The following is an 18,324-nucleotide window of genomic DNA, read 5'->3' on the forward strand; positions in this document are numbered from 1 at the left end:
TTTTTTATTTTTTTTTTTATTTACAAGGTCATAAAATATCAAAATGTTCTTAAATATTCACCACAATTCAGCAACAAGGACAATCAAACGAGTAATCAGTCATAACATCTGAAGGCAGAATTGCCAGCCTTCAAGTCATTTAAAAGCAACAGTGAAACAAAGATACAGCCCCCTGCGGGCTACCTGAATTTTGTGTGTCGCTTTACATAAATAATGTCCACAATAAATTGATGAAGAAAAGGCAGAAATTGGTGCAGAAAAACACCAGAATGCAGGAAATTAAGTGTTTAACACTCAAAAGACCCCCCGCTTCATACTGTCGGAGTTTTGTTGTTATATAATTTGATTTACACACGTCACATTACAATTTAGCAGACATGACACAGTTAACAGTGTTGTTGTGAGTTTTTGTTGTGCCGTATAAGTGGAGGATGTTTACTGTTGCTTTACTGCTTGGTGGAGGGTCAATTATTATGTGAAGATATGAAGTTTTATGGGCTGGGCTAAGCCCCCAATGTTTCAAGATCCTAAAAACACCCCTGCTCAGCAGTGAGTCCGGTATTACAAACAAATTGGCCATTAGGTCTCAGTGGAGTAGTGAGAACAACACTTAATGTCTTCTTAGTCACACTTAATTGGACTACACTGTCACCGTAGTTTTCCTCCAATTTTTAGAAGTGGAATGTCCACCTAACCACTCCTTGCACATTAGTCAAAATAATACTAAATGCTATCAGTCAACACACACTGTGACAAGTAACAGGACATAGCCCTCTTTAGAGCTATATATTTGGCCACCCACTGTTTTCTTATCTTATCATCCCCTTTTCCCAAATCTCTTATTTGACCTTTTCTGGGCTGTTTTTGTTCTTTTCTAGACCTTTGTCCACACTGCCTTCATCACTCTTATTCCATCTTCCTTCATTTTTCATCCCAGACATTCTTCTACGTGCAGTTTATTTGACCAAGGCTGCCCCCTGCATCTCACGACTCTGTTTCTTAAATTGTCATCTCATTCCTGTCAACTTTCTGTTCTTTTGAGCCATTTATTTAAAGCAAAGGAAAATAAACATGAAATTTATTGAGATCAAGAGAGAGTGTGACTGGGGGAAGAGAAAAAAAAATGCCCGGGTGTATGAATAAAAGTTAGAGGGGGGAACAAAAACAGGGGGGAACAGGAATGTATGGGGGTAAGCATGGGATGAGAGCGATTATGAGAGCGGAGGTGAAGGAATAAGAGGGGTGGGAGAGAGGGGAAAGCTGTCAAATCAACCTTGAGAAAATATGAAAAAGAAAATAAACCTTGCTGGACTTGCGTCAAACAGAACTGGAAGCTTTGAGAGCTGGACAAACAGACATGCTGAAGACTTATTAAAAAATTGGAGCCCAAAAACACAACATTCACATGGCAGCACGATTGGTACAGTCTTTCATAACTTTAGGTCAAATTTAATAAAATTACACAAAATAAGCTATTTTTGTGTATTGTGAAAATGAACAGATGCACCAAAAACAAAGAGCCCCTGTGATTAATCTCTGCATCAACATGTGTCTTAAATAAAAGACCCAAGTGTTTTGGTTTTTGATTCTCAGCGGTGCGATAAGGAAAAAGAGCAAAATTACTCAGCTGACAAATTTGAGGGCAATAAGAGGAAATTAAATAAAGAGGCCAGACATGATGCTAATATTGTCACAAAGAACAAGTAAATTGTTTGTTGATAAAAATGTGCTCTTGGTTAAAATCTGAGCATAGACAGTCTCATGATCTTGCACCAGTTTGACTCCTGGTGACCATTTTGCGCAGAGCATCGTTTAAACAAACCAGAAACAACAACAGATTTTATTGGCTTTCCCGCAAACAGTTTGTTTGTCTTTCAGGAATGGAAAGCATCAGTGTGGAAACGGACTGGGATGGGTTAGCCCTCTCCTCTCTGGTCGCCACAGGAAGAAACAACTTCTCTTCCTCGTCCCTGTTTGTCTCTGAGCTGAACTCCCTCAATACTTCTCACAGTGGGGGATCCTTCTTTGGGATCTTCCCTGAGAATGGTTCCATCACCACGCCTCACACCCTGCCCCAGCCCAGGATTAGGGACCTGGGCCTGGCCCGGGCAGAGATAGCAGTGCTCGGGGTGGTGCTGGCTCTTACCACCCTGGGGAATAGCTTTGTGCTGTGGGTGCTGCTGAGGAGGAGGAAGCACAATGCTCCGATGCACGTGTTCATGGTCAACCTGTGTGTAGCTGACCTGGTGGTGGCCTTCTTTCAGGTTAGTTCACAAGTTACTTGAGATCACTGCTGGAATGTTTAGTGTGAGAGTGGGCAGAATAACAGTCAAACTTTCACATACAACAGCAATGCAGCATTCATCACGTGAAAAATGTTGCCAAATTATTGTTAAATGGGACACTGTACATTGATCAACATTCAAACAAAATGTAAATGTACTCGAGTTAGCTACAGGCTACTTTTCATCGGCATTCCCTTTGCCTGATGTTGTTAGGGATCCTAAAATAATAAAACTAATACAATATACAATTGTTGATAATTACATTGTGTTAAAAGCATAAACAAGCCATTTCTCAACATTACCCTGAAATGAGTAATAGGATGGGATAATGTTGATCATGGTACTGAGTTCCATTGATGCTCATAAGTAAAAGATGGCCTGGCTAAATGTATTATTTATTTTTAAACTTTACTTCTTGCTGCATTATTCCAATTTGTTTATTATTCATGCATTAATTCAGGTAGCAGCAACTCGCCTTTTAGTGGGTAGTAAGTTGGTAATAACATGTGTTTAAGATGACATATAGTGCAAATTGCATAGATGGTTAGCTGAACTTGGTTGTGTAGCTGACTTTGTAACTTTGGTTTAGAGTATTAATGTGATTGATGGTATACTGTCTGGACTGCTTAGCTACAAAACTGGCATTGGATTCAGTGATAATAAATTCAACAGGTGTTTCAGCTACACTGTTTCAGTTACACTTTGTATGTGGCAAGGCTTGTCCATAGCAAAAAATAGAAGACCTTTAAACATGGCTGGTGTTATTTTATATTTTTCTCATTGTCAACACATCCAATGAGAAGACCAAATCCAACAATGTGTTAGTCAGTCGCTCAATACTTTGTGACCTTCCCATCCTATCTGTAGAAAGCCCTTAAGTTCCTGGTAAAGATGTAAATCTTTCAACATTACTCACAAACATTTACTTTTATCATTTAACCGACTGTGATTTCCTGGGCACATTGCTCAAACAAGAGTAAAAATTATGATGTATTATTACTATTATTATTATTATTATTATGATTTTCTGCGGAGCAGCTGCAGGAAAGTGTATGTGTGCCTAAGTCAAAATAAACTGCAACGGCCATATTCATGGTAATTAAGGAACATGTCATGCAGTGTGCAATGGCCTGGCTCTTTAATGTTGATGAAAATTTGGACAACAATGGTACAATAGAGAGATAAGCTATATATACTTCTTAGCCTGATCAATTCATTGATGGTTTTGGGCTTTATATTTTCTTTGTTGACAATGAGAAAATATAGAATATCCCCAGACTTGTCCTTTAGTGTTTCTCTTCTACATTTCTAAGGGCCAAACTAGAAAGAATGCTCCAATCTGCTAGGAGCCACTGTTATATAAATACATTGACTGTTTTTTTTTATCTGTGTCCAGGTTCTTCCCCAACTAATATGGGATATCACAGAGAAGTTTCAGGGGCCTGACTTGCTCTGCCGGTCCATCAAGTACTTGCAGATTGTGGGCATGTTTGCTTCTTCTTACATGATAGTTGCCATGACAGTAGACCGGCACCATGCCATCTGCTGCCCATTGCAGGCCTACCGTGGTGGAGCAATGTCCCGCTGGAACACCCCTGTCATGGTGGCCTGGGGCTTGGCACTATTCCTCAGCATACCACAGGTAGGGAGGGGCGAACACACATGCAAACACAACCTCACACACAGACAAAAACACATGGCGAAATAGGAAATGAGAGCTCAGCGGGTATTCACACCCTGATTTCTACAGTAGAATTCAGTAGGTTGGCCTATTTTTAGCCCAATGAGGTCACTGCGGTTCAGCAAACTGAAGAGGAAACTGACAGTCATGTCTATGGGTGTGCTAACCACCCTTCTTTTGTTCGGTCTGGTCAGGTGTTCATCTTCTCTCGCTCAGAAGTGGCTCCTGGAGAGTACGAATGCTGGGGTCACTTTGCTGAGCCGTGGGGGCTGAAGGCCTACGTCACCTGGATGACTGTGGCTGTCTTCCTCCTGCCTGCCCTCATTATTACCATCTGTCAGGTAATACTGGTTGTACTGGCTGGAGTCGCAATCTCTACACCATCCACAAAGACCATTGTCTAGGATTACCTGCTGTGGGCAACATTATCCAATGCTGAAGCGTATGGCATGAATGAAATTGTGTTTTGTTTTCATGGAGGGCGCATTTGGCATGCATTGTTCAGTACTCTTTGGAGGACTGTGGTTGGTATTATGTAGCATCCCATAGTGGATAGGCATTCTGGGCTGTCTCCCATCAGCCCTACTGCTCTATTTAGGGAAAGATATTTCCAGGGTCCAGTTATTTCCCCTAATTAACACAGCACTTGGAGGACCACTGCTGTAGCGTCTGCACAGAAAATCTGCCCACTCTGAGAACCTCCTGCCAGGAAGTGGAATGTACTAGATCTCAGCCAAACATAGAATCCCTGACCTTTTTTCATTATCGGATTTCAAATTGAGAGGCCTCTTTAGACACTTCTTCTAAGTATGATGTAGTTTCTGCAGAAGGAAGTTTGACTCAACTAAATATCAGTGTCTAAATTTGTGCTCTTATAAAACTATTTTTAAATGTTAAAAAAAGGCAGAGGAGCAATGGTTGGCGGTAACAAACTTAAAATCGGTTTAAAAAATAATAAAGTGGCTACAAAGTATGAATCACTTATTATTACTTGATTTAAAAAAAAAAAAGGTTTTTTTTTATGGTTGCTTTTCTGATTGAAACAGAGTTTAGGAATTGCATAAAAATGTCAGAAATTTTGTTTCGTTTTAAATTTCCTGTCACAGTTCAAGCAGAAATGCAAACAAGATTGTCTGCAAAGAGCAAAGACAAGCATCTGCATCTTGTGTATGCCAGTCGTAAAACTTAATTCATGGGTCTTTGAATGGTGGAGTGTGTTGTTACACTGCTACCCACAGCACACTGTGCTAATTCTTGAAAATATCCTTATTTTTCAGATAAGAATCTTCCGAGAGATTCACAATAACATTTACCTGAAGTCAGAGAGGATGGTGATGGCTGAGTTGAAGAAGAATGAAATCTTCTTCCGCTTCCAGCCTTTTAAGAAGGAGGAAGAGCGGGCCAGGGAGAGGGGGAGGAGGGCGTCTGGAGGAGGGGGCAGGGACGGGAGAGGAGGACAGCTCTTAAAGGGTGTGAATAACAACCCTCACAATAACACCCATAACAACCAAGTAGGCGAGTGTTACAACTATGTATCATCCGCTATTCACTACAATAGCTGCCGCGGTGAACATGTGACAACAACATCGCCAACACAACAGCAAACACTGAGCGGCTCAGATTGCCAGGAGTCCTACACGTCCTACGAGCTGGCCTCAGGCTCACCCCCCTGCTCCCTTGACTATGCCCCCCCTCACCCTCCAACCATTCCGCCTCCAAGCATCACTAAGGCCATGTCCAAGACAGTGAGAATGACCCTGGTCATCGTGCTGGTCTATACTATCTGCTGGTCACCTTTCTTCATCGTCCAGCTTTGGGCGGCCTGGGACCCCAACCCTCCAGACCATGGTCAGTCAGATACATGATTTATGCTTATTCACGATTCACCTGCAATTCACCCTCAAAAAGCAACAACAACAGACACTGGGTAATAATCATTGCCAGTGAATCACTTAAGTTGTTTTCTTCAGATGGATTGATCATCCTTAGCCCAGTTTATCCATTTTAATTGCCCTAAATCTGTTTTGCACTACAGGCAACCAAAAACAAAACAATCGGATCTGGTTTCTAACACCTACTTCTGATCAATACTGTTGTCCAGCTCATCAAGTCTGAACATGATATCACTCATTATTCCAAGGTAACCTAACTGCAGCTCAGATGTGGTAACAGTTAGTGAAATACAAGGTCAAAAACAACATTTGTTTTGACCAACAATCAGAAACCCCTGGATGACATCTCTGGCCACTGTACATTTTGGCACACAAACCTCATCTGTTGATGTCTTTACTGGCAGCCGGTGATGGAGCAAGCAAGGCTAGTGTAGCCTTAAGTTGTGGCTGAGCGGGTGTCCTCTGATCTGAAGCTGACGACAAATATCAGAGGCCAGTAAATTACCTGTTTATATCCCCTGCTGATTTTGCAACACAGCCAGATGTTGATATTTCATCAGCAATGATCCGTGCCAGCAGCTCGCACACATGCTCAAAATCACAAGCAGACGCACGCAGCAATGCACGTAAGCTTGCACACATACACACACGCATGCAAGCACACATGTGTATACAACTATGCAAACATATGAATGAGTCCTTACTCCAGCTCCACACAAACACTCCCACACAAGCGTTTGTTCCTCTATTCCCATGGGGACATATCATTGACATAATGTATTTCCTAGCCTATTACCCTAACCATAACCCAATTGTAACCTGAATCCTAAAACCCAAGTCTTAGCCCTCAAAAGCAGTCTCTACCCGTGGGGATTTTTGTCCCCATGGTGACACAAGTCCCCATCAGTTAGTGGGCATTCAGGTTCAAGTCCCCACCTAGAAATAAAAACATGAACACACACACACACACACACACACACACACACACACCCACACACCACATCTTATCTTATATTATCTATTGTCCTCAATTGGCCGCTTTGTAATAAGCATGTTTTAGTTATTACATAAAATACTTATTAATAGCAGTAAAAAAAAAACTGGAAGGGGAAGTATGTTGGATTTTGTCCCTCTTGGATATTTACAGTTCTGTTGCTATTCCGGAGGAAAATTAAAACAAAAATCCTGAATGGTTTATATTCAAACTGAATAATTGTTGTCCATATTGATGTTTGTTTCATAAGAGAGAAGAGAACAATGTGCGATCTGTGATCATTTGTCCCTAGTTGGAAGAATATTTTAGCTCACAAACTGTACATGTGAAAATTTACATTTTTATTTGTGTATATGTACTCACTGTATGTAACATTTGTCTATGTTTATGCACTTGTCTTGTTAATGTGTGTGTGTGTCCTCTGCAGGAGTGGCATTCACAATCCTGATGCTGCTGGCCAGTCTGAACTCCTGCACCAACCCGTGGATCTACACAGCTTTCTCCAGCAGCGTGTCCAGAGAGCTACAGAACTTGCTGCACTGTCGGTCACGACCTGGTCGTAGGGGCTCACTGCCCGACGACTCCACCACCACACACACCTCCACCACCAAGGACAGTCTGTACTGAAAGAGGCAAATGAGGCAGAAACAGATGCACAGAGACATGTTTGAAAAGACATGCAGGGGTGCACACAAGCCCGTTGCAAGGACGTGCTGTTGCACACAACTCCGCCGCCACCACCACCTCCAGTGTCACAACATGTGAACGGAGAGCGCTGACCTCTGCCAGATGTTTCCAATAACAAAGGACAGCTGTACTGTCAGCAGAACCTCTATCTGTAATCACCTGTCCACTGCACTGCAGCAGTGAGGAAGGGTTTCATTGAAGATGTCAACACCATTTTATGAAGGCCCTGTGGAATATACTGTACAGTGACAGTCAGTGACAGCTTTTGCACGGAAAATGGCCTTGAAAGTAAAGAGATATTCACCTCAGCTGCGGTTGACCCTGTGCATTGATTGAATATGAGAAATGAGAAAAAGCCTTGCCCTGCTCAGACAGAGCAGAGCCACAGGAATGCAAGGGATGGATCACTGTACTGATGGACTTACGGCACGCCTAATCTACAAAGCAGCAGCCAAAGCTATGGGTGTAGAGAAAACAAAGCAGCAGGGAATTAGAGAGAGAGAGACACATACAGACAGCAAGAGAGAGCAAGACTGCTGTTAGACTGAGAACAGACAGGAGATGACATGGATGTTACAGCTGCAGGAGTGGACCTGAGAAGGCTCCAGTCAAAATCTAATAATGTGAACAAACTTTGTTAAATCAAAGAAAGTGGATTAGGGATGAATGCTTGAGGCTGAATTCATATTCACTCAAGAGGAATCTGGTTCCAAAGAACAATAGTGATTTGTTAGCAAGATGGATGGAGATTCACTCATGAGGATGGTGCAGTAGAGTCAAGACACTGCCCCACAAGGAACTGGAATACCGTGGTTTAATAACACAGACAAGAGGAATGATTGTCCTGGAAGAATACAAATGAGTAATCCAGGTTTCCGCAACCAACCGGGACACAATTATGTGATTGTATTTCTTACAAAGACAGCATGTGAGGTACACAAAATTACCTTCCTGTCATGCTGAAAGAATGAAATGAGAACATTAACATCAAGGAAAAGACAGGAAGAAAATAAATAACAACAGCATTCCATGTACAGTGATGAACAACGTCAAGTATATTTATTGAAAATGTAAGGCACATTACATATCATTAGATTTTGTGTAAGATGAACGTTGAATGTAAATCATACAATTGTAATGGTCCGACGTATTTAGTAGAAAACAAGATGTCAAACCAAAGATTTTTTTATAGCTTGACAATATAATCAATTCAGGTCTTAATGGTTGAGATAATACAAAGCTTCAACAGACAAGACATATTACGTGTATAGAGAAACTACTGCACATCATTTAGACTGCATGTCAGTTGAAGAAAACTTCAGTGAAAATAATCCCAGTCTTACCAAGTGCCTATAGTATCAGTAGACATGAAGAGGGGTCTCCCTCACTGGATTAATCTTTGAATGATGACCGCCATGTTTTTCTTAGACAGCGCAACCACCAGAGCAGGGATCATAGGTAATGTTATATCACACCATGCGTTCTTTTAATATTTTATTTATTGTTGTATAAATGAAAATATACATATATACATATATTTAATTTCCTGTTATTGTCTTATGTTCATGTACAGTTTTCATATCACATTTTCTCTGCATTAAGAGCAATGTATTGTGCCCCTCAACTGCATGACAGAGTAAAAATGGTAATGTTATGACATGTTTTAAATAAAAGTTTATATAAGCTGTTTTTTGTGTGTTCAAAATAAGATTAGAATTTACTGTATGTGTTACTGTAAACTATTCATTTCAGACTGGACATTCCACCAAAACATTAGCATGTTTTTTTAATGCCGTTTTAATCACCCAGCACGCCCGTTTTTTCATGTGAAAGCAGTGTTATGCGAGTCTGCAGGACAATACTTGGACGCTTTCAAGGTGTCTCAGGAGTACTCGTCTGGTTCGAAGTAGAAGCCTCACCTTTTCCTCTGTGTGGCCAGGGTGTTTGTGCTTTCAGCACGCCACTGTGAATTTGTTCCCCAGACACAAGCCTCCACTTTGATTCTCTGCCAAATGAAAGGCTACAGCAACAACGTCCCGTGTCTCACTTTGTTATATCAGGAAATAGATGAACTTCTCCCAAACCCTCAGGGTTGTTCATGTATTTTCCTCTTCCTGACAGGAAGTTAATAGGCCAGAGGACAGTTCTTCTCCGCTGAAAGAGCCAGACTTCAGATCTAAAATAAAACACAACTTTGTCCCTGTGACTATTGTTTCTTGACGATAGAAGACTTCACAGTAGCTATAATCCAACCTGCCATGATCACTCCCTCCCCCCCCCTTGTTTTCAGAGAATAGGTTAGATCTATTAGGTCTATTGGGAAGGTCTAGGTCCCAGCTTTTTTTGCAGTCCTGCCATGTGTGTGTCAGTATGTTGAATGTCCTGATGTTCGTGGTTTCCAAGCTGAAGTGAGGTTAATGTCTAAACTCAAGGTCACTTCTTCATTACAGTGGGGCAGAGCTTCCTGCCAGTCTGTGGCTGCAATGGGATGTAAGGGAAATAAATGAGGCCTCTATATGGCTGTCACAGGGACAAGGATAAAGGTGAACTCGCCTCTTCAAATCAATTAAGTGTCGGCCCAGGAGTGCATCTAGTGGCTCTGAATAATGACAGAAGCCCCCCAGTCTTGACCAAAGTTGCATAAATCAGACCTGGAGCCAGGAGCTTTAGTGAACTGAGCAATGTGTCTGCATTGCTTAACTCAAGACCCCTCTGCAGACCTGATGACTGCTGAGGCTGCTACTGAGCTCATTCCAAGACACCGGGAGGCATTTCTGGCCGTACAACTTACACAACCAAAACCACTGTCTGTGTTAGCGAAGAGCACTGGAACATCATAATTTATAAACAGAGGAAGCAAAAGAAAAACGAACCAGACAATTTATAATGCCTTTTCAAAACACAAAAATATTTTTTTATGTTTCACTTTTCTCTCTTTCGCGGCTTTCAACCTGGTGATTTAAAAAAAAAAAATTCTATCTGTCCAAGCAGCTGGGAGTTTATTTTGGGAGTTGTTTTATGCAAGACATTATTCTCACATAAAAAGTATCTGCACCTATTGCTTTTTTTTAACAACAGCTGTTTTCAGTGGGATTTTTGCCAAATATAGCCACACTTTTATTTTTATTGGTGGCAATTACGATTCTACAGAAATGCTTGCCTCATACTTTAGTGAAGGTAATGTATTTACTGATTTAAAATGGGTTATTCCGCTGAGAGCCAGGGGGAATCTTTTATCACTCTCACCACCCTGTTTTCATTACTTAAAGTGTGGTTGTGTTTACACCCCAACAAGACCCTGTCATTTTTTTCTTCATAGGTAAAACAGGCATGTGGGCAGTGGCTGATTAAATCCATTGTATGGAAGCTTATTCAACAGGCTTTCACAGGATTTAAGCGCAAAGAAACGGTTTGTTGTGATGTGTCTGCTCCTGTTTAACCGACAGGTTTTCATGGCTCCCTGGCCACCTATGACGAGTGCACGCAAATTAAGAAAAATACTCAGTTACAGTGGTTGACCTTTCAGTGAGAAATGTGGATGGGGTGTCTAATAAGATGAAAGACAATACATTTACAGAGAGAGAGAGAGAGAGAGAGAGAGAGAGAGAGAGAGAGAGAGAGAGAGAGAAAGAGAGAGAGAAAAGGGCATTTCCCCATATATGGCTAGTTCTTGACTGGCAACTGCATCGACAAGCAAAGCGGATTAGAGGATGCCCAAACAGGACAGGAAGAGGGAGATAACACTGAGGAAAGCACAAAAGCTTGGAACTGACTGGGAGTTTATTCACTCCAAACCCATTCAATATGTTGTGGTTAAAGCAGCTATACATATAACATGCCACACTGTACATACACACCCATGAAACATGGAACAATAACTGTGATTGTAATGTAAGGGAGGGGAAGCCCGTGTGAAAAGATGCAGTCTGTTTTCTGAGTATTGAGTTAACCCACAGTTGTTGACCTTGTCCTGCTTCACAGAAAGCGTGAAGAAAGAGCACTAAAAACAATGCTTCTGGCAGAGACAGAAAATTTGCCTTCATGTGAGAATCACTTGTGTGTGACGCCACTTTCCACATTGCTGATTCTCACTAAACCAATCAGTGTCTGCTCCCGGAGTTTTACACACCTCTGTCAAAGCAGCTTTTCTCTGCCTCGCAGCACTCACACACATAGGCTACCCAGATTCCTCTACAGTAACTCCTAGTTCTCAAAAAAAAAAATTGTTGTCTTATGTAGCAATCATGATAAACCTATAATAACAAGCACATGTATGTCTCTAAAAACAAAGTGACATGTTGCTGTTAATGGGCATATCAAGATTAAAACCATGCGTTGTGTAATTTGTATAAAGAATAAACAAAAATTAACAGATAAACTATTCGCCATTGAAAGAATAAATCATGACTTCCTGTGAGTGCATGCATTCTCAAACAACAATCTCAAAATATTTTATTCTACATCCGCAATTATCTGCCCTGATCTGTGGGATGGACTTCAACCTCAATCACACAACAAAGAGGAGGAAGGAGTCTTGTGTCAGCAGCAAGTGAGCGGCCTTCTTTGCCTGTTTGTTTGTCCATTCCATTTATATCCCTCCATCCAGCCGCCCCCCACTTCCCACAGCCTAATAGGTGACTCCATAAGGGAGTATCTGGATTCTCTCTGGCTCATGTCTTCTCTGAAATAAACACATTGTGATGTCTCTATTTTCTCCTTGTCATGGTGACAGAAGACAAAGGTTGAGATGTGCTTACACCATGAGAGAGCACGCATGTATTTGTCCTGACAACACAGAAAAGCAGACATATGAGAAACTTCTTGTGGACTCTGTACACTGTGCTGTGTTTATGTGTGCAGGTCATGTTACCCATACACAAAGTTTACATCAGTTGCATGGGAGTCAGCGAGAAGTTGCAGTTGTGCTGTTCTTGTAGACAGGAAAAGCAGCACACTATGTGCTGTACCTACAGTGTGTGCAAACACTGGTTCAGGCCAGCTACATAAATAGACATGCTAAATTTAAATCTACAAAACTAGATCACATAAGCTTGAAATTGCTCTACGTACCTATAAATGTGACAAACTAGAGTTAAGTGGATGTAAAACAGAACAGGGGCACAAAGTACATTATGCAATGTGTTGCATTACATTAGCAACAGCTGATCGTGAACCAGTAAAAATCATGTGTAATCTGTCCATGAGGTAATAGCTGGCCTCACTTTTGATCCAACAAAGACTTTAAAAAGCAGCACAGAGCTGCCACAGTGTGTTCAACTGGTGGCACTGCACCACAGCAAGTTAGAAAGGTAACAAAGGTAGCTCTGTGCCTGTTACTGATTTATTGTTTACTGTTGGTGTGCATCGAGGGAAAACAGGACATCAGCTGCACTCACGCCTCTCCTTGACAGACATAAGAAAACTTCATAGTTGACATATCTTGCTATGGAACAACAGACTCCATTCTGTCTTGGAGAAAAAGTATTTTATAAAAGAGGGGGTCTGTAACTGGACTCTCACATGAAGTAACGCATCACACTGGAAGAAAAACAAGCCATTTATTAATTTTTTCTGGAAGAGACAAATACACTAGGCCTGTTTAGGCCAGCCAGTGCAGTCAAATTATTGATATTTCATATGCATTGAGATCTTGACCTCTCTCAGTTGGTGTTCAGCACACCTGAACAAATCCCACTCTGGCCAGCGTATCCACACAGAAGGACAAAGTATAATCTGGTCGGGATGTAGCAACATCTTCTAAGCAGGACCGAATACAGTACATGATCTATATTTGTTTTGTTTATTTATTCATTCATGTGGTCCAGGATTGATGTTTTATCAAAAAAATTACAAAATTCCATCCATATTGACAAGACAAACTTGTGAAGAGATTTTTCTATAAACTGACAGGACTGGTGGCATTCAGACACAGTCTGAATAAAACAAAACACAAAGACTGCTGCTCTTGCTCCTTGTCCAAAGCAGACCTAGCGGCAAAATCCTATTGGCTCGCCACAACACTGGATGATGGATCATTGGTCGAGCTCCACCAGAATTCAGTCTTTAACAATCCAGTGGTTAAAAAGTGATAGTGAATATGTTTATGCTTGAATGGTGCTCTTAGCACTGAAGGCCATGTAGTAAACCAGGATACCAATGAGGGCAGCCACTACCTCAGTAGATACCCATGGGCCATTCCACGCACCCTTTAGAGATAAGAAAAAGAAAAGAGATCATCACAGGTTTACAGAGGAAGACAACAAATGAGGATGACCAACTACACATTCCACTTCCACCTGCTTCTAGGAACACTCTGAGGCTGAAAGCAATGTCGGGGAATGCTCAGATTGGACCTCATATCTTAAAGAACCTAAGAACTAATCTGTCACTTTAAAGTATGATGTTATTCTTAATGCAAACACCCACCCTTGTCTCACTAAGCTACAACTGAATTACTGAGCGTTTGCGAGCTTCATAAAATGTGTTTTTCATGAATGGAGGGATTCCAGCTGTGAATCCCCTACCAATAAAATCAAAATGGCAGCTGACATAAGTTATTCGATCCTTGCTTACAGTCTGTGGAACAGCTCTAGGGTTTGTCTCCACAGTCAAATACAATAGAAATCCTGTAGTACTAAGGAAGTGAACCCTACAAAAACGACGCAATAACTGATATTTTTTGTCCTCTTGAAGGAAGCGGAAAACAGCTGTAAACACAGCACTGACATCTTACTACCTTACCAATTTTCACATCCAGGAGATACGGAGCAACATTAGCATTTATTGGAAGTTGCGTTTCTAGCTGCCTAGTGAATTCAAGTCCAGCATTCACTCCCTTTTTAGTTCTGTTCTAAGTCTGCTAAATGCTTCACTATGTTCACCAGCTACTCACTAATTTTGTAAAATCTGTTCAACCAAAACAAAGAACTGAAAGATGCTACAAGGCTTTATATATAGCTGAGAGGAACTGATAATACTCGTCATTTGATTCAATGTTAATATAAAAATATTGATTTTAGCTGCTTTAATCCAATTTACACAATTCTACAAGGCTAATGGCACCATGATAGTGACTGTATTCATGGGTTTAATCTGATGTCTATAGGAGACTCACCCTGTGGTCAATGTTGACAGAGAAGAGAGGCTCAATGGCATTGACATCTTCATTGTTTCTCTGGGCCTGGGACAAAGGAGATTCACACACACACACACACACACAGAATTCTAATTAAACAACCTTTCCTTAAAGAGAAAGCACAATGCGAAACAAGCAGAGCTCACTCGTAGCAACTATGCATCAAACACGAACCTTGCGCAGTGAACTGTAGGACTCCTCATCAAAGAATTTGACCTGATATGTTCCAGAGCTGGCCTGTTTGTGAGGAAGACTCCAGGACACCTGAGGAAAGAAATCACATGCCAATCAAAGCGGCTGTGTAGTGTGTTTAAGGGCTGCTGAGGAACGGATTAAGGCTGGGCATTGCTCAAAATGAAGGAGAAAAGCCTGCTGTAATAGTGAGCGGTGAGATGTGATGAATCGTTGAAATAGGGCTAACTGTGCACACTTTTGGGCAGTTTCTCGTCAAAGCCATTCGCAGTGTTACACTTGTTTGTACAGGCAAAAAGTGACGTGAAAAAGAGACCTTGCGAGAGAAGTTCAAATCCTGCCTACCTTTACACCTCCACGCAAATGGCCATTCACTGTGTGTAGCAGTATGGTCTGGTCAGATTGCCAAATATTGGCAAGTGACAAATATCACATCACGGCTCAGGCATTACAATAAATTTGCTCATTGATAAGCTCTAGGTTTTCAGAGATTGTTCATCTGTGGAGTGACAATAACCCTTGAGGCTATTTTATTAAGTTTTAAGTTAGACAAATGAACCAACTGGTCAAAGACCTCCTATGACTTATAATCACCTAGGAATGACTTAATCTGAGGACAAGCTCCGGGCATTTTTTGTAGTTAAGGGTAAGAGGTCCAGGGTGGTTAGGAATAAGAATAGGAGAACTGAGATTTCCCAACCATTCTGGCTATATGATCCACCTTCTTCAGTGTCACTATCTTGTGTACTAATCATAAACACTACCAAATAAAATACAGTGAGGGAGTAAATGCCTTAAGCAGTACATATAAACATGAAGCCACTACCATACCTGGTACTTGCCAACATCCTGGCCTCTAGTCACAGGGAACTGTCTTCCGTTGACATCAGCATACAGAGTCACACTCTGGTGAGGACAGAAATGATCATCGACGAGTCAATCACCATCATAACATCAATATACTGTAATCATACTGTCTGTTGGAAGTTTTAGAGGTGGACTGTTACCTGTGCTCCGTTGGCACAGGCCAGGCTGAGTTCAACGATGAAGACAGACTCGGAGGAGATGACGGCGTCAGAGGTGGTGTAGGCCGACGGAGTGATCACTGGGTCTGTGCAGCTCTCCCCTGTCATCACAGAGTGCACAGCTGAGGTTAGACAAAATCTTGTAACAACAATGCGTCATCTGCACAGTATTATCAATTCATACATATATCACCAAGACTCATATCCCACCTAATTTAGATGACAAATGGAAGTGATCTGATGAACTAGCTAACAGTTACTAGCTAAGGCTGGTTAAAGTTAGCATTAAGAGCTAATTAACCCCTCTCCACCTCGCTGACTTACCCAAGCAGGCCACCAGCAGAGCGAGGAAGACGGCTATCCGAATCATTGTGGTGCCTAAGAGGTTTGTCTGGGAAGTTTTGTATTGTTGCTGAGGTCTGAGAACTGCACTGCTCCTTTCACACCGACTCAATGGAAGAAGTCCACCTCAGCTCACCGCTGCAACGCCTCTGCGGCTGCGCAGGAATGACGTAGGCTCTTGCGCCGCAAGGCATTTTGGGAACTTACTCTGTCGACACGTCATCTGAGTCAAAACAGAAGATGGCCATTGGGTTTATCAAAATTTCTGATAAATGTCGATGTTTAATAATTTGAACTACTTATATAAACCTATGGTTATAACACACCTGATTTGCCTAAAATATTAAACAAATTTTTGGTCTGAGTGACTAAGTACATTACGAAAGTAACAGTTACTGTAATAAAGAATACTTTATTGGTACTTTTAGCCTACTTTACATGAGAATTACATCATTGTATGCTACTTTTCTTTTCGAATCCACCGTATTTTAAATACAGTAGCAGTTCAAAGGGCAACAAAACCCTTCACATAGGCCTACTCTGTACTCTACATCCTCCAGGTTCTCATTCCTGTCCAGAAGGTGGACAACAGACCATAGCCTATGTGTTTTCATTCAGTCTCAGTTTATAAGAATGTCTGTTCATATAAGGACAAAAGTCTAATTTGATTTATTAAAGGAATATGTCATGTATGATATTTTATACAAGCTAATTTTTAGTAAGTAATCAATATCTGTTAATTAATCAATATGATTTCTTATGCCCAATTCAATCAATATTACTTCTTAACCTCACTGTATGCAATTATTTTAATTCTTGCTATCACTGTATTGGTTTACCCTCAGAAACTGATGATGTGGTAGCACCCAAATTTGATGCGTTACCACTTTTTTCTGTTAATAATGTTCAAATTTGCATTGTTAACAGGGTGTTTTATGCTATTTTAAGACATTCACATTTGTTGTCTCTTTATAAATCAATGGTCCAAAAAATTTTATTTGTGCTGCAAGGAGCAAGCCTTCACAAAAGTCTTTAACTGGCCTATGATTAAACCGCACCTGATTTGTGGATTGGATATCCGATTTTCATCGGACGCTGCAGCTGATCAGACTGGTCTGCTACATTTATCTGACAATCATACAATTTACTGCAGATTTCTGATTTTATAGTCATTTAAAACATGACACACTGCCCAACAACAGTACATAAAATATTCAACTAGCTAAAACATTAGAATGCTTAGTTTTAATTAAGTAATTAGTAATAATAACCCTATATGATAATATAACAGTGTCTGATGAGTAATTTACTTTTATACTTTAATTTGAGAACATTTGGCTGATTAAACCACTGTACTACATCCTTGTGTTTTAAAGACGTAAAGATAATTATATTAAAAGCTTATCTATACTACTAAAATAATTACTGGCAAATTGCACATGTATTAATGTGAATTTAACAAAGCCTTTAATCTTGTTCAAATCATAACCAGAAAATATCTCAACAATTTTTACCTCAAGCAATCAAACATGTGGGTCTTCCTTCTGGCATTTTCGTTACAAGACAAAATAGTTATTCTTACATTCAAATAATTCAGCTTTAATAAATATTTGCACCATTTTATTTATTCATTTTTATCTGGAAGGTTTTCCGTGCCTAAATGTGTAGCTACTGGCTGAGAGACTCTGTTTAAAAAGGAAAATGCATCCTTAAGAACACAGAAAGCTGTCAAACTGCCTCCCATGTCAATACACCTTTTTCACAGAAGACATTGACATGTCAAAGCAGCAAAAGTTATTACTGACAATAAAAAATTATGGATTCATTCCATTTAGGTGCTCCAGGTTCAAACAAGGCCTGTCGCTGTGCATGCTGACTCATTTTGAAGGGTTACTGACACTGAAATGGAAAAGAGCTACCATTAATTAGATATAATTAGTTACAGTTGTGTTTTTCCTGCTATGGAAGTCAAAATTTCAGTTGTAAGAAAGGTCTGTTGCTAAACTGTGTTGATTTCTTACAGTCCTATATGCTTTATCGTTTTTGTAATGCATAGTGTGGTTTGATTTTAATCATTTGGTGACCATAATA

The 18,324-nt window shown here is 40.6% G+C and overlaps 2 protein-coding genes across 2 annotated transcripts; one reads left to right on the forward strand and one right to left on the reverse strand.

The window, feature by feature from the left end:
* Positions 1 to 1,880: 1,880 nt before the first annotated feature.
* avpr2aa (arginine vasopressin receptor 2a, duplicate a) lies at positions 1,881 to 9,228 on the forward strand. Its single transcript, XM_046056490.1, has 5 exons — positions 1,881 to 2,264; positions 3,682 to 3,927; positions 4,161 to 4,307; positions 5,244 to 5,814; positions 7,280 to 9,228. The coding sequence occupies exons 1-5, from the start codon at positions 1,881 to 1,883 to the stop codon at positions 7,477 to 7,479; spliced, it is 1,548 nt and encodes a 515-aa protein (XP_045912446.1). The 3' UTR covers positions 7,480 to 9,228.
* A 3,855-nt stretch (positions 9,229 to 13,083) lies between these two features.
* Positions 13,084 to 16,383, reverse strand: ssr4 (signal sequence receptor, delta). Its single transcript, XM_046056295.1, has 6 exons — positions 16,216 to 16,383; positions 15,874 to 15,992; positions 15,698 to 15,772; positions 14,849 to 14,938; positions 14,654 to 14,719; positions 13,084 to 13,745 (listed from the first exon to the last, which is right to left on the reverse strand). Exons 1-6 carry the CDS (start codon positions 16,259 to 16,261, stop codon positions 13,641 to 13,643), a joined length of 501 nt encoding a protein of 166 aa, XP_045912251.1. The 5' UTR covers positions 16,262 to 16,383; the 3' UTR covers positions 13,084 to 13,640.
* Between the last annotated feature and the right edge of the window lie 1,941 nt (positions 16,384 to 18,324).

The sequence above is a fragment of the Micropterus dolomieu genome, linkage group LG08 (assembly GCF_021292245.1).
Source record: "Micropterus dolomieu isolate WLL.071019.BEF.003 ecotype Adirondacks linkage group LG08, ASM2129224v1, whole genome shotgun sequence".
Classification (NCBI taxonomy): Eukaryota; Metazoa; Chordata; class Actinopteri; order Centrarchiformes; family Centrarchidae; genus Micropterus; species Micropterus dolomieu.

Coding starts and splice junctions, on each gene's coding strand:
- ssr4 (XM_046056295.1), bottom strand. CDS start 16,261: ATGATTCGGATAGCCGTCTTCCTCGCTCTGCTGGTGGCCTGCTTGG. Junction 15,993..16,215: donor TCTGCTGGTGGCCTGCTTGG/GTAAGTCAGCGA, acceptor CTGTGATGACAG/GGGAGAGCTGCACAGACCCA. Junction 14,720..14,848: donor CCTACAGTTCACTGCGCAAG/GTTCGTGTTTGA, acceptor CCTTTGTCCCAG/GCCCAGAGAAACAATGAAGA.
- avpr2aa (XM_046056490.1), top strand. CDS start 1,881: ATGGAAAGCATCAGTGTGGAAACGGACTGGGATGGGTTAGCCCTCTCC. Junction 2,265..3,681: donor TGGTGGTGGCCTTCTTTCAG/GTTAGTTCACAA, acceptor ATCTGTGTCCAG/GTTCTTCCCCAACTAATATG. Junction 5,815..7,279: donor CCCCAACCCTCCAGACCATG/GTCAGTCAGATA, acceptor TGTCCTCTGCAG/GAGTGGCATTCACAATCCTG.